The sequence below is a fragment of the Gopherus flavomarginatus genome, chromosome 10 (genome assembly GCF_025201925.1).
Source record: "Gopherus flavomarginatus isolate rGopFla2 chromosome 10, rGopFla2.mat.asm, whole genome shotgun sequence".
Classification (NCBI taxonomy): Eukaryota; Metazoa; Chordata; order Testudines; family Testudinidae; genus Gopherus; species Gopherus flavomarginatus.
In genome coordinates, this window is record NC_066626.1 from 59,235,696 (window position 1) to 59,250,402 (window position 14,707).

General features: G+C 35.8%; 1 protein-coding gene across 1 annotated transcript in view; it reads left to right on the top strand.

Moving 5' to 3' along the window:
* The window catches only part of GTDC1 (glycosyltransferase like domain containing 1), a 288,981-nt gene extending 275,783 nt beyond the window's left edge, over positions 1-13,198 (top strand). Inside the window, 3 exon segments of the mRNA XM_050969376.1 lie at positions 2,923-2,993; positions 3,683-3,774; positions 11,916-13,198. Coding sequence (XP_050825333.1) covers positions 2,923-2,993; positions 3,683-3,774; positions 11,916-11,999 — 247 coding nt within the window. The 3' untranslated portion in view covers positions 12,000-13,198.
* The last annotated feature ends 1,509 nt before the right edge of the window (positions 13,199-14,707 follow it).

Genomic DNA, 14,707 nt, shown 5'->3' on the forward strand with positions numbered 1-14,707 from the left:
GCAGCTGAATGCAGGTTTGATACTAACAGTTTAGACATCTTTAGATGTAGCAGATGGAAAATTTTACACAAATAAAGTAGGAGAAAGTGTGCAATTAGGTTTTTATCTGCAGTTACATGATGCATCCTGTGCTTTAGTTTAGAACATCACCTTGGTGGGTGGTCATCATCTTTCCTTGCACCAGATCCATACCTTCTTGACACCACATTTGAAGTTGGATGCCTGCCCAAACGCCAAACTTTGTTATTATCGAGTTTGAAGTAAATATGCAATGTAATAATCTGGAAAAGAAAAAGGCAGACCAGCAGTGTGATTCTAGCAGTCCAATACATTCTGGTTACATTCCACACTATTTAAGTCCTTGGCAGGATTTTTTTTCCAATAGTTTATTCATGATGTTCATTATTATGAGTCGTAAAGACTATGAGAATTTCATTTTTAAAATGTCTTATGGAATGTATCACTTTCTTAGATCTTGTAGACATGCTGCGGAAACCATAACATAAAATATGAGTTACTTACAATAACTAATTTTAATCCCATCTGCTAAGTATGACAACATTAGCATTTCCACTTAATTAAAAACACCCTTAAAGCAGCAATGTTTTAATCACTCCATTTTATTTACTCTCCTCCGGTGTCACTTATAATTGTAACTTTTTATTTTTTAATAATGAGGGATTTTTTTTCTCTGTGCATCACACAAAAAAGTGCTGTCGATAATTAGCAGTCTTCTGTTATTACTAGACTCAGGTGTCACAACTGTGTCTCATCCTCATTACAGTAAAAAATTTCACCTATCAGATTCATTATTGCTGGATAATGCGACTGAGAGCCTTAGCAGGCCCTCCAGAAAAGTAATTCAGCCAAGCAAAATTATCAGCTAATTATATTTAGAATCAAAAGCCCAACAACTATTTGCAGATAAATTGTATGAATTGAAGTGAATAGATCTGAATATTAAGATTCATAGATTTAGCAGACCATTTGTTAATTGGAATAAAAAGGTCATTTACTAGCCATTTTAACAATAGATCAATTGGAATTCTATTTATTATTTAACTGGTAATGCTTAAGAATTGAAATAATTAATAATTGTATTATTGTCATGATATACTTTTCTGCTAAATTACAAAAATATGTGAAAGCTATGATCATGCTCTTTTTATATTGAATCTAAAATCAGTGTAAAATATATAATGAATGTTATTTCCAATATATTTCAAACTCTAGGAATTATGATCTGAAAGGTGTATAGTATGTAGGAGCTAATGTTCGATTCTAGGAACCTCTAAGGAAATATATTCAGTTTTTACTGTGTAAAGGTAGAAAATTAGTATGTAAATAAGATCATCTGCAAATGAAAGAATAATTCCAAATCTTAACTTTTTCCCAACAAACTATAGAAATATTGGAGTCTAATTTTACTAATTCTTGATGCATACAAAGTTTTTGGTAAGGGGATGTTACATAGTCAATTGATGACTCAGATTGCTTCTTGGCCTGCAGCTATTACTGAAACGTCCACGGTTTCACTTTTTCTTTTATGGTGAAAGAAAACTTTAATATTCTACTTGTTTTGATATCTGACACAACATTTAAGAACTGAAAAATTATCAAGTAAATCACATACTAGAAACATTTTCCTTTAGTAAAAAAAATATAATTGTAGACTTTGAACACTTTGAAATTTTTGTTAATGTTTAAAATGCATATTATTTTAAAAAATGAAATTACAATTGTTTAATTAATACCTTGCTAAGTATTTGAGAGGAAATGTGTATCTTGGTCCTTCTAAGGCTAAAGACAGATTGAAAACAAAACTTTCTTTCTTTTCCCCCCAAAACTTAGCAGGACAAAAAGAAACAATTCTTTCTGAACTGAATGTAATAAAATAAAAACAAAATGTGCAGAAATACGTTAAAATGCATTTGTTTTGTCGTCATAAATTTGAAAAAGTGATTGTTGACAAGACGAGGAAATAAGCTGAAGTTAAAAATAAAGCCCTTCTTTGGTCAGCATGTTGGATATATTCAGACTTTCATAAAATAAACATATTTTTAAAAGTGCTTTGAATTTCACTGTGTAATTTCTGGCCAACAGAAATTACAGTTGTATCTTCAAAGTTTATTATATGTCAGATCAGTGGTCATTATGCAGAAGAAATAAGTTAAATACTTAGTACTTTAACCTGTTCAGTTATCAAAATGCAAATATAAACTCGATAATTTCTCTTTAGATTTGCTATTTGATAACTTTCTGACATTCTTTCACAATAATAAAATATTTAGGTTTGATATTATGGAAGGTTATGTAAATTATTCCTCAAGAAAACAACAGTATAAACCACTAAATGCTTTGGCAAAAGATTCTTGACAGTATTTATTAAAAAAATACAAATTTTGTGTCCTGAATCACATGATCTGAATCATATGTATAAAATGACGATGTCCCAACATCTTGGCACTTTTCGTAGACAATGTTTAAGTGTAACGTTTGAATTCCTATAGTTTAAGAACAAAACACTTTATGCCAGGTAATTGTTATTGCATGAATATCCTTGTTTTTCTGCAGCATTATTAAGAAAAGCTGTCCATACTTCACCATGTTGTTACATGTGTCTGTCTGCTGATTATAAAATGTGTTAAACAGTATTTAAAAAACAAAAAAATGCAGAGCCGCGCTTTGATTTATTCAGTGAACAAAACATATGCTCACTGTTCTGTTCTATGTAATTCATATGATCAATAAAATTATCTTTAAAAAGAGCAACTTTGGCAGTTAGAAGGATTATACTGTTGAACAGGGAAAATGATTTACTTCTGCTTTATGCAGTCAACTTCAATGCTGTTGGACCAAAAGATGTTTTTTTGGCTCCATGATGTATTTTTAATGTATTTGTTTATCATTTTTAATCTTTAGGATAGAAGCTGTATATTGTGGTTGTTATCCACTATGTCCTAACGCTTTGGTGTATCCAGAAATATTTCCAGGTAGCTGCTTTGATGCACATTCTTTTTGTTGAAATTTAATACGTGATTCATGTAAAGTTTGAGAATAAACTTAAGCAAAAGCAATTGTTTATTTGGCAAGCCAACATGTTAGTGTTAAGGAAAATTTTATGTGTTTTAATACATTAGACTAAGTTTATATTTACCATCTGTTCTTTCAAGATAACACAAAAGCAAGTTTTGAAATAGCATTCTTCATTGTTAGCATACACAACCCATAATGATACATTTTTATAAAAAGGTCAGTGCTGCTGCAATGGATTGCAGATTTTTTTAATGATATACAGAGAGAAAAATAGAGGTCTGAAAATCACACCAAATTATTTAAACATTTAATACTTAATAATATGCAACTGTGGTACAGGATACACACTAATATAGTACCAGTTCTTTGAAAAATCTCATCACTAAATGTATCACATATGCATTGTGTTACATTAGAATAATGTATTTTAATCACCCAAAGGAGATGTCTAAACAGCACAACTACACAGTCTTATTTAGCATTAAACATCCTTGTGAGCTGAGGTAACCTTATAAAATCATGCTTAAATAATGTAAAACACGAGGCGGCACAGAGCAATATGCATTTTTAATTAGTAAAGTGACTAATATCGAGTGTGTGCTTTGAGGTTTTTGTTTCATTAAAAATGTATCTGTTTTTCCTGCAGCTGAATATCTGTATTCTACACCTGAACAGCTTTTTAAAAGGCTTCAGAATTTCTGCAAGAGACCAGATATTGTAAGGAAACATCTCTACAAGGTAGTTGTTAAGAATAGTTTTACAAGATATAATGCCATATTGAAGTACAAAGAAAAAAACTTAAAAAAACAACAACATTTAATTAACATACTAATGTTTAAGGGAAACATGCTAGGGAGGGATATTAGTTATTACACTAACAAGGATTAATTAAACTAGATGCCAGTTGTATTAACCTAGGTCTTATGAATACATACACTTAATGCATGCTACATGCTTTTTTTTAAATTTATTGTTTTCTAAAATGACTGTCCTTTACATTTGGACCCAAGAGGCTTATAAAAATGAACCTGGATTAATGTAACTCATTAGTTTAAAAGGAAAGTAAAAGAAAGATCCAACAATTACACTAATGAGGATAAACCTACCTTCCTATCATAATTTAATCTGCAGTCCTCAAGAAGCTGAGGTGAATGACATCAGGTAAGTTCTTTTTGCCCCTTTTAGAACTATTTTGGCAATTATTGTGAATATTTAACTCTTTGTACTAAAAGTTTAAATGAAGTGAAAGTTAACTCTTAATGTGCTTATAATTTCTTATCTGAAGAATTTAGAAGAAAGTTTACTGAAAGCATAATTTACTAATATTTATCCCACCATTATTCTTTGCAATGATTTCTTTAAAGAAATAAAAGTTTAAATTATTGGAATGACCAATAAAATTCTGATCCATTAGTCTATGCTAAACTTGCTTTCAGATTTTTAAGATGCATTTGTACGCCATGGTAGTAATTAAACTTTTCTTTAGTTATGTGTTTGTAGATAGTGTACTGATTTTTACATTATTTCACTAATAACTTATCATCACATGGTGATGTTTTGATAACATAGCTATTATTTTCACATGTGCTAATTTGAAAATTTACAACACTGAGTGCTAAATTAGGGCTCTTACAAGCCTCAGGTGCCCTTGGGACTGGCGCAAGGCACATTAAAAGAGCGTGATAAAGGCATAACAAGTAGCATTTTAAAAAGCATCTAGGTCACTTAGGAGCCTGAGACCTATTGAAAGTCAATGGGACGTAGGCTCTTAAATCACATAAGCACTTTTAAAAGTTTCCCCAACATCTTTAGAGGTCTGGATGAGCATGGATAGAGGTGCCCCTTGTGATACCTGTAGTCACCCCAGCATGCGGGTAGTGGACTTGCCAAGTAAACCTCTCCTAACCTGGGCCACTAATACTACCAGCAGCACTCATCCCTCTAGCCCCATTCTCCTTGCACTGGGAACCAGAAAATGCCTGGCTGCTCAATGCATGCATCACCTGCCCCCTCTCCTCCTTTAGCATACCCATGCAGAAGGAGGTATAATTTAGTCCTGAATATATGTTTGACTTATTTTGTGACCTAAAAATAGTCATTTACATAATGATACATCAAAAGAAGATGTTGTTTCTGCAGGAAACAGTTAAACTTCAAGTAAAAAAGGAGAGAACCAAAAATGCAATTTAACACCCAATTTCAAGCTCATTATCTTTCATTGTCTATTAACTTGGCAATGGTTCAGAAGGTAGCTCATAATAGTTTAAAATGCTGACTGAACACTTCCAGTATTCAGCATTACTTCTTGAGTCAGTACTATACATGGAGACTTCAAAGAGAAAACTGTTCTTAAACGTTTACCCTGACATTTCCCAATTTTTTGCGTTCAGTTAGCAGTTTTCTTTCACATGGATCTACCTTATGCGTATGGATCCCTAGCTCCTGCATAAAGGGAATGCTGGGATGCTGAAAATGGAAATAGTGGCAGAACAAACATTGATACTAAAGGAGTATGCTATCAAAGTATGGCACAGAGAGGAATGTGTACACAGCCCCATAAGCAAAATGCTTCATTTGTGTCCAGTGCCTCCTTTTGAAAAAACACTCCTTGGTGAATGAGTTATAAGTAAAGTGCCACCACAGAAATGGAGCAGTTTATCACATCACTTCAAGTTGCACATTATTAACCCTGCAACTGAGTGTTTGCAAGTTTTACGTATTTGTAGTATACCTCAACCTCGATATAATGCGACCCGATATAACACAAATTTGGATATAACGCAGTAAAGCAACGCTCGGGGGGGGGGGGGGCTGCGCACTCCGTGGATCAAAGCAAGTTCGATATAACGTGGTTTCACCTATAACGTGGTAAGATTTTTTGGCTCCCGAGGATAGCATTATATCGAGGTAGAGGTGTAGTTTTTGAAAAAGTAGCACTGGAAGGACTGGGGACAAATCATTTTAGAATTACAAAACCAGAGCTTGAGCTAAAGCTCGTGACAGTCAGTAAAAAGATTCCCTTTGACTTTAATAGGCTTTGGATCAGGCCTTGAGAATGTGAATACACATAGACGCAAATATACAAGAATTGTTTATTTTGCAAATAAACTACCATTAAAAGGTTCTGAAAGAATGTCCACTTAGAAATGTGTTGTAAATGAAATACTTCTTCAGACAGTTGAAACTAGCAGTAAACAATACCTCAGCGGTGAACTCATCTGGGTCATACACTAGCTTATTCACCGATATTAGTTGCTTTACACTTAGGAGTCCATATTCAGTATGTACAGTAGTGATACAGGGAAAGTGGGAAAAGAGATCTGATATGGCAATTTGCTCCTTTTTTCTTCTTTCATAACCTTTTCTGGCATGCTCCATTACTAAAATTTCAAAATACAGCTGTGTGTTCCTACAAAGAGACAGAAAAACGCTATAAAAGCAAAAGAGAATATTTTTCCTTTACATTTTAGACATTCTGTCTCATAAGTCTTGAAATAGAAATAAGCCTTTGCTTACATTTTCTGCCTATTTTTGTTGCCGTTGTATTATTAAGAGTATCAAAAGTAGTCAAATACATTGCTGCATTATTATGTTGATTATGTGCAGTGCTTGTGCCAACTTATAAAGTTAGAGGCAAAGGAAGATAGAATGATACTTGTTACAAAAAAGGCAATCAACTTAAAAAATGTAGGACACCAAAGGCTGTGTTGTGAATAAGTCTTGGGTGCACTGTGAAATATAAAGTGAAGCCAAGTACTTCTGAATGCCCAAGTAAAGCTGATATCTACCAGAACACAAGGCCTGGAGTGTCACTGTTTTTGTTAATGGAAGTTCAAACAAGCAATCCCCCCCGCCCTCCAATCCCATTAAAGTGAACACGCTAACACAATAGACTGTAACAGTGAATTGTACATTACATAAATACATATTTATAGTTTTTTTTAAAACATACATAAGTGTAAGTTCCTAATAAGGACTTTTCATGGTACACACTGTTTACCTTTTATACTGTAATGGCTCTGAAAACTCATTTCAACTTGAATGCTCCATCCCACAATTGATTAACCGATGAAGAGGGGATAGTTGTGTCAAAAAATAATGGATCAATTATTTGCTCTGCTCTAGTTTTATTTAGCTAAAAGTTAGTCTTTGTTTTTGTGTGTTCTAAGCCAGTACACTCACAGTCAAGAACTAAACAAATAACAATGGTGCATCAGCTCCCAATGTCAGCTTAATGAGCCCAGCTGGGCTTTCTATCAACTTCAGCTCATACAGGCAAATTCATTCATATATCAGTTTAACTGAGAGCAGAATTTGGACCATTTTCTGATACTACTATTATTATTTCTGTAACACCACAAGAGTACGTTACATGCATATGAAAAGACATATTACCTGATTTTTATCTCATTTACACCAGTTTAAATCAGGAGTACCTCCACTGAAGTCAGTGGCATTACACTGGTGTGAAACCAGTTTAAGTAAGTAAGATCCCAGTCAGGCCTATTTCCCCTGCCCTGAGTAATTTACAGTCTAAGGGCCCAATCATGCTATTTAGTAGAACTAATCGGAAAAAAATTCTGATTAATCGTTTTTAGTCAGGATTTGCCAATTAATCGAAAATAGACTGGTTTTTGGAAATGGTTTGATTTTGACAAATTTCTGATGGACCACAGAACCTCAGAGCTTGCGAGCTTGCACTTTCAGGGTTCCCAGGCTCTCAGTTCCCTTTCAACCTCCATGCAGGCTACCAAGAACACAGGGCTTCCTGTGCTTCCAGGCCCATCGGCTCTGGCAGCCCACTAGCCTGGCTGATACGGAGCTGGAGACTCTACAAGCCCTGGAAGCTGCCGACTAGAAACTGGCATGACATGATTCTTGACAGTTTTACTGCTACCCAGTGGCGACACTGGTCAGTCTCTTGTTAACTTGACACCAAGAGTCTGTTCAGCTTTAACACTGCTATTCAGTAATGGGCAGCAGTTAAACTGACAAGAATCATATCAGTCAGCAGCTGCCAGGGCTTCCAGGGTCCCTACCTGTCCTGCAGCTTGCCAGGCAGACAGCCAGGGATCATTATGAGCATACACCTCTACCCTAATATAATGCTGTCCTCAGGAGGCAAAAAATCTTACCACATTATAGATGAAACCACATTATATCGAACTTGTTTTGATCCGCCAGAGCGTACAGCCCTGCGTCCCCCCCCCCCCCCCCCCGAGCGCTGCTTTACCGCGTTATATCCAAATTCATGTCATATTGGGGTAGAGGTGTATATTGTTTCTAGAATGAGATATTTCATTATTTCAGTTCTGTGATAATTTCTGAGGTTTTTTCTTTGTCCCAATTTAAGGCAGAAAAAATAGTTGAAATCTCAAAAATTTTCCTGAGTTGGGAAAACCATTTCCCATCCAGCTCTCCTAATTAGGCATAGCTAGGTGTTGCAGGCTGAGCGGACTTAGAGGGAGTGCCAGGAGGCATTTTGAGTTCCTTGGTGCGCTCCCAATCTCACATCTCTATGACATTCATTATTTTTATATGATAAATATAATGATATAATATAATATATATATTTATCATGTCCCCTCTTATTTGTCTCCTTTCTAAGGTTAATAATGCCAATCTTTTCAATCCTTTTTGAAATGGAATGACCAGTACTACACTCAATATTCCAGATGAAATCATGTCATCAGTTAATATAATGGCATTACAACATGTTCTGTGTTATTTTCCATACCATTCTTTATGCATCCAAATATCGTTTGCTTTTTTGACCATAGCTGAACATTCAGAGGTCTTCAATGAACTGTCCGTGGTGTTCACCACATCTTTTTTCCTGAGCTGATAAAATTAATTTAGAACCCTGTGAGGTGGATGTGTAGTTCAAATAATAATAATAATCTCATGTGCATTATTTTGGATTTATTAGTAATGAACTTCATCTACCATCATGTTGTCCATTCACCTAGCCTGGTTAAATCCCTCTGTAGTTTCTCAGTCTTCTAATTAATTTTGTGTCATCTGCAAATTTTGCTACCTCACTATATGCCACCTTCACAAGATTAATAAAGAAATAAGTGTTAAATAACATCAGACGTAATATGGAACTTTGAGAAAACCCAGTGCTATCCTTTGCTGTGACAAAAATTGACCTTTTGTCACCTGTCTCATAGCCATTTTTTGATTCATGACTACACTTTGCCTCTGACCCCTGATTACTTAGTTTCTTCAGTAACTTTTTGTGAGCAGCTTTGTCAAAGTCTAAGGGCATGTCTACACTTAACTCCAGAGCGATCGATCCAGCAGGGGTTGATTTATCGCGTTTAGTGAAGACGTGATAAATCGACCACTGAGCACTCTCCTGTTGACTCTGGTACTCCACCAGAGTGAGAGGCGCAGGCAGAGTCGATGGGGAAGCGTCAGCCGTCGACTTACCACCATGAAGACACATCAGTAAGTAGATCTAAGTACGTCAACTTCTGCTACATTATTCATGTAGCTGAAGTTGCGTAACTTAGATCTTTCACCCTGACCCCCCCTCACTGTAGACCAGGCCTAAGTAAATTATATCTACTTAGTTCTCCCTTTCCCATTACTTCAGTGTCACATCCAAAGAATTCTAATAGATTGGTGAGAGAAGATTTGTCTTTAGTTTAGTTTAGTTACTTAGATGTTCCATTGCGTTCCGTGTTAGAAATATACAAACAAGCAAGGAAAGAGAGTCACACAAAGTCATGTCATTTGGATTGTTTAGGATAGACAGGCTACTTTTTGATTCCAGGTGGTTTTATTTATTATCTGTGATATTGTTATTCTGATTTTAAAGTATTTTATATTATAACAATAGCAGGGAACAGACGATGCATCAGCCTGCACCCTAAAATTGATTGTTAAAATATGGAGAAAAGAAGGAAATGTTAAAATTAATGAGCAAAGAATTACAAGCCAGGCTGATTTGTACAATGAAAGATGTCTGGAGTACTTCTCAGATGGCTTAAGGCAGTTAGCCTCATGCCTCAAAAAGCAGCCAAGTCACAGACCCAGTATTTGAACATTTGTTTCCAAAGGCATTTGATGTATTTGAATGTTGAGTTCCAAAGGTAATTACTGCATTGGTCAAGTTTGTCCTCTTATATTCTTCTCGACCTAATTGTTACTTAAAAAAAGAGGACAAGGTGGTTTACAGGGTTTGAACTGAGCCAGTTCAAAGTGGTTTAGTGAATTGCTGTTTTATTGAATGTTGGCATATTGTGCTTCCAATGTCAGCTTTCCTATTAAATAAACTTTAGTTCTTATGGTTGCAAAGATAATCTTAAAAATGTTAATGGAGCAAAAAACTGATGCAGCACTGTCTACCTGAATCTGCAGATATCCTGAAGTGATAGGTCTGAGAATAGGGTGAACTGGCCCTCTTAATTTGAATGAAATGTTAACTCTGAAGTCTAATGATGATAGTTTAAATGGCAATATTAATTATTTCATTGTTGATAAAATCATGCAAGAAAGAAGAGGGTCCATTGTGTTATGGAATATTACTCTTCTGCTAGTGAAATCTTGTTTTCATGCCTCCAGTGGGAAGACCTTGTTTTGTGGGTGGAGCTTGGAAGTGTCCCAATTTTAGGAACTTTTGGTTGATTCATATTCCACTCCTTTGAATAACAACCAGTGAGAGCCTTTGCAGTTTTATATATACGAACACCACACAAATATTCAGTTGTGTAATGGTACTGGCGTATCAGAACACCATAAAACTCAAACACACTTCCACCGATGTACACAGTGGAGAAGGATATTATAATTTATTTGTATCCTACAGCAGGTTGTTATGAAATAAAGGCCAAAAAATCAGGACTAGTCTGGTAAAATCAGGACTAGTATTCACATTACTGCTACTCAATCCTGGCAATTTTACTTCAAAAATATTTAAATTGAGTTTAGTACATGTGAAAAATGATAGATTAAAAATACTGGAGACTGAAGTCTTCCATCCACAGAACTGATAGCAACACAACACACAATAAACTTCCATATAATGCCCCTGCCATGGTCTGCCCTGTCTAAAGATGGGAGAGAGAGTCTGGTCTTCCTGCCCATTCAGTCCTTGGCAGCACCTCTGCTGAGACTGCCAACCACACTTACAGTTGTTTGTTGGCATGAATACTTGTCTAATAGCAAATAAACGGAGACTGCCAAATAATTTCCTGTAGATCATTTAAAAAAAAATCAGTAACTGAGTCACTACTGACCTGGATCAGATTTGAACCGGTGGCTTAGGTGAACAGCAGGCATCATATCCCTTTCTTAGTCTTCTGGACTTTCCAGCTCCTGCTGTTTACATTATTTAATAGAAAGTTAATGTTAAAAATAAGCATATTTGTAAACCAAGTTCTGCTAAAACTCATGATTGCACCATTCTTAAAACAAACTGCACAGTTCCTACTTTTGGTAGAGTGATGCTTCACCCGTGACTGTCCCTTTAAAGTGAAGTTTGTTTCTGGGGAGAGGAAATGAAATCATCACTTAAGCATCTTCTGGTTTTGTTCTGATTTAAAAACTTCTCGGTCAGACATAAAGCCTCATAAGTGCAGCAATGTGCTGATATCAGGCGAAGTGTTTGCAGCAAACAGCACTTGTTTACAAAATTGTTCCATCCTGAGATTGGAAGTCTAATACTTTGATCCAATCAGAGGGCAGGATTTTCTGACCCTGGTTTACAGTAGTATTTATACTATCTGCACTACTTCAGAATCTACCTCTGAAGACATGAAATAGTTATATATTAATCAAGCATTTGTGTCATTTTGTTCACACTAAGGACAGCTCTTTTGTGTTTTAGCAGCTCATGTTCCTTCATTTGAATCCTTTTCTTTTTCTCATAGGGTGAGATGGATCAGTTTTCTTGGGCAGCACTACGTGATAAATTCAGGTCTCTGCTCACAGCAGAACCTAGGGAAGATTTGTGACAGATGGAGCTAAGTCACAAACTTGTAGCCTAAGGCAGAATCTGTAGAACTTTCCAGAGTGTGCCCATATTTACCTGATCAGAGAGAAAAGAAAATCTGCAGAGGAAGCTGAGCCTGGCTGCTTGTCATAGCTGACACAGAGCCATCTGCCACAAACCTGTGGCAGCTTCAGATCTCCAATCCCTGCCACCACCCGAACTCAAATTAAATACAGATTCCTAGAGACGTTATGATGGTTACACATGTCCTCGGCATCACATGCAGGAGACTGTTCAAAAAAAATATGTGGCCTGTTGTATAACCGCACTCATGTATCCCATATGTGGTGCCACATTGAATTTCCGGTTAAATCTGTTTTTATCCTTTGTACTGGATGACATGGTGCCTGAATTCTTTCTTTTTGCCGACATGATGGCAGCCAAACTGCAGCTTCAAACGCTCACACTTGGCTGGGTTTCTACCTAGGTTGCCAGGTTATCATTGGAGCCTTATTGTGTCCTCAAAGGGCCACAGGGCCTGAAAGGAGGATCAGAGTGCTACTGGACTAATTGGGCAGCCATCTATGAATTGTTTGTAGGCAAAGCACTTTTCTTTTTGCAAATTAATGAGACTCTGGCACAGAGTTTTTAAGTGAAGGTATTAATAAGGGGTCTGGCAGGTATTCCCATGATTCACAGTTACATTTGCATTTAATTAATCTTAAAGAAAGCTGCAAGATAAACAGCTGTAATTCAAACTAGCATGGGAAATATGCTACATGGTGCCATCTATCCGATAAAATGAAAGCTGAGACACTTGTTTTATTTCTCTCAAGGATGGAGAACAAACAGATAACAGTCAAAATACTTCCAATAAAAACCAGTAGTTTTTATGTAACTGTAGTTCATCAAAAATCTTTGCATTCAGTTACAAATATAATCTTTTAAAGATAAATCACTTATGATTCTAAGCATTAGGCTGCTGTATTTGTTGATGTAAAATGTTTTGAAAATTTAGATTGTACAATAAATTTTTAATAAAGTGCCCACTGCATTTTTTAATTAGCATATCTCATTCATGTATAAGTGTGTACATCCATCTGTATGCTTATCACTGTGCATATCCTTGTGACAGAGTCAATGAATACAATTGTGTCTTTATCTGATGAATTTAGATTCTGTTTTGCAAATGATAATAAAATTGTTATAACAACTCCAAGATTTTCAACTGTGGTCTGGGAAGAAGCAAGAGGTAAACAGGAATTCTCTTGGTAAGTCATTATGGTTTAAACTCTGCTAACACTGCCGTCTCTGACAAATAAGCTTTCAACTTCCCTAGTTTGGGGCAAGATAGCGTCTCTTCCTCCACCTCCAAAAAAGCCTCTATCACCTGAATACTAATTGAGTTTTCTTCTTTAGGTTTGCCAGTGTTTCCCCTAATTCCACAATACACCCCAGTTCCTGCCATTCAGAGACGAATATACTGAGTAATATGTTTCTTTCTTAAACATTCTGTTATGCATACTTGTGAACTCTGAACTTACAATTCAGAAGTGATAGTTAATCTATTTTGTTACACCATCAAGCAGTGTAGTGGTCTCAGATTTTACAGTGTGAGAGATACTGTATGCATACCAGTATTCCATGATTGCTTTTTGTTGATCAGGGAAATTATTACATGACATTCTGGTGGGTCACTTGTAAACATTGTGATGTTTTACTGATCCTGAAGAAATGTAATATTACAATAATCATCTGTGCATTTATGTTTGCTTCTCCCTATTGGTACATACACTAAAATTACTGAATACTTCAACTTTAAACTGACCGCTAGAAAAATAATGCAAGTTAAAGCTGTCATTTCATCCTGACAGTCTGTCTAGTTGTTGCTGCACATAAGTAATAATACCACTTGTCACTTGTATAGTACTTCTCATCTGAGTATCTCTGCAGATACTAAATATCACAACATCCATGTGGAGGCAAATAAGTATTTTTAGATGGGGAAATTGAGGCATGGTGTGGTTAAATAGCTTAAAATATCAATGTCAGAACCATCAAAGGGACCTAGTAGTTCTGATTTCCTGCTCAAGCCCATAGGCAACAATCCCCTCACACATTGTTCTGACACCCCTGCTATCCCAAGACATGATATTGTGAGTTAAGAACATTGAACCTTATCCAAAAGCCCATTAAAGGCAATGGAAAGACTCCTATTGATTTCCGTGAGCTTTGGATCAAGTCCAAAGAGAAGCAGGCCTTAACTCTGGAGGTTTTTTAATGACTTTTTTGGTTTCAACACTGTTAGTTTAATGTAATCTTTTGTATGTGAATTACAGTTTATTTTTTTTATAAATGTGTCTTTGAGAAGTTAATTGATTCTCCACTACTGATGAAGAGTCATCGAAACCTCAGGGAGGGATAGAAGATTATCTTTCTAACTGTTCAGATATTTAGATAGCCCCATTGCTGTAGTAATGGAACACATGGAGGCACTTTCATGTAGACCTTTTCTAGATTAGGGAAGTGGTCACGTTTAGGTCAGGCTTAACTAGATGAGCCTGACCTGAACTCAACCTTTTTCCAAGTCTAGTCAAAACTTTAGATGGTGTGACAATTTCCCTAGAACCAGTGAGGTTCTCCTTTTGAAAGAAAGTGGAAGTCCCTATTACTTTTCGAGGCACATAAATTCTTAGAAATGCTGGACAGGAAGGGACCTCAAGAGCTCAT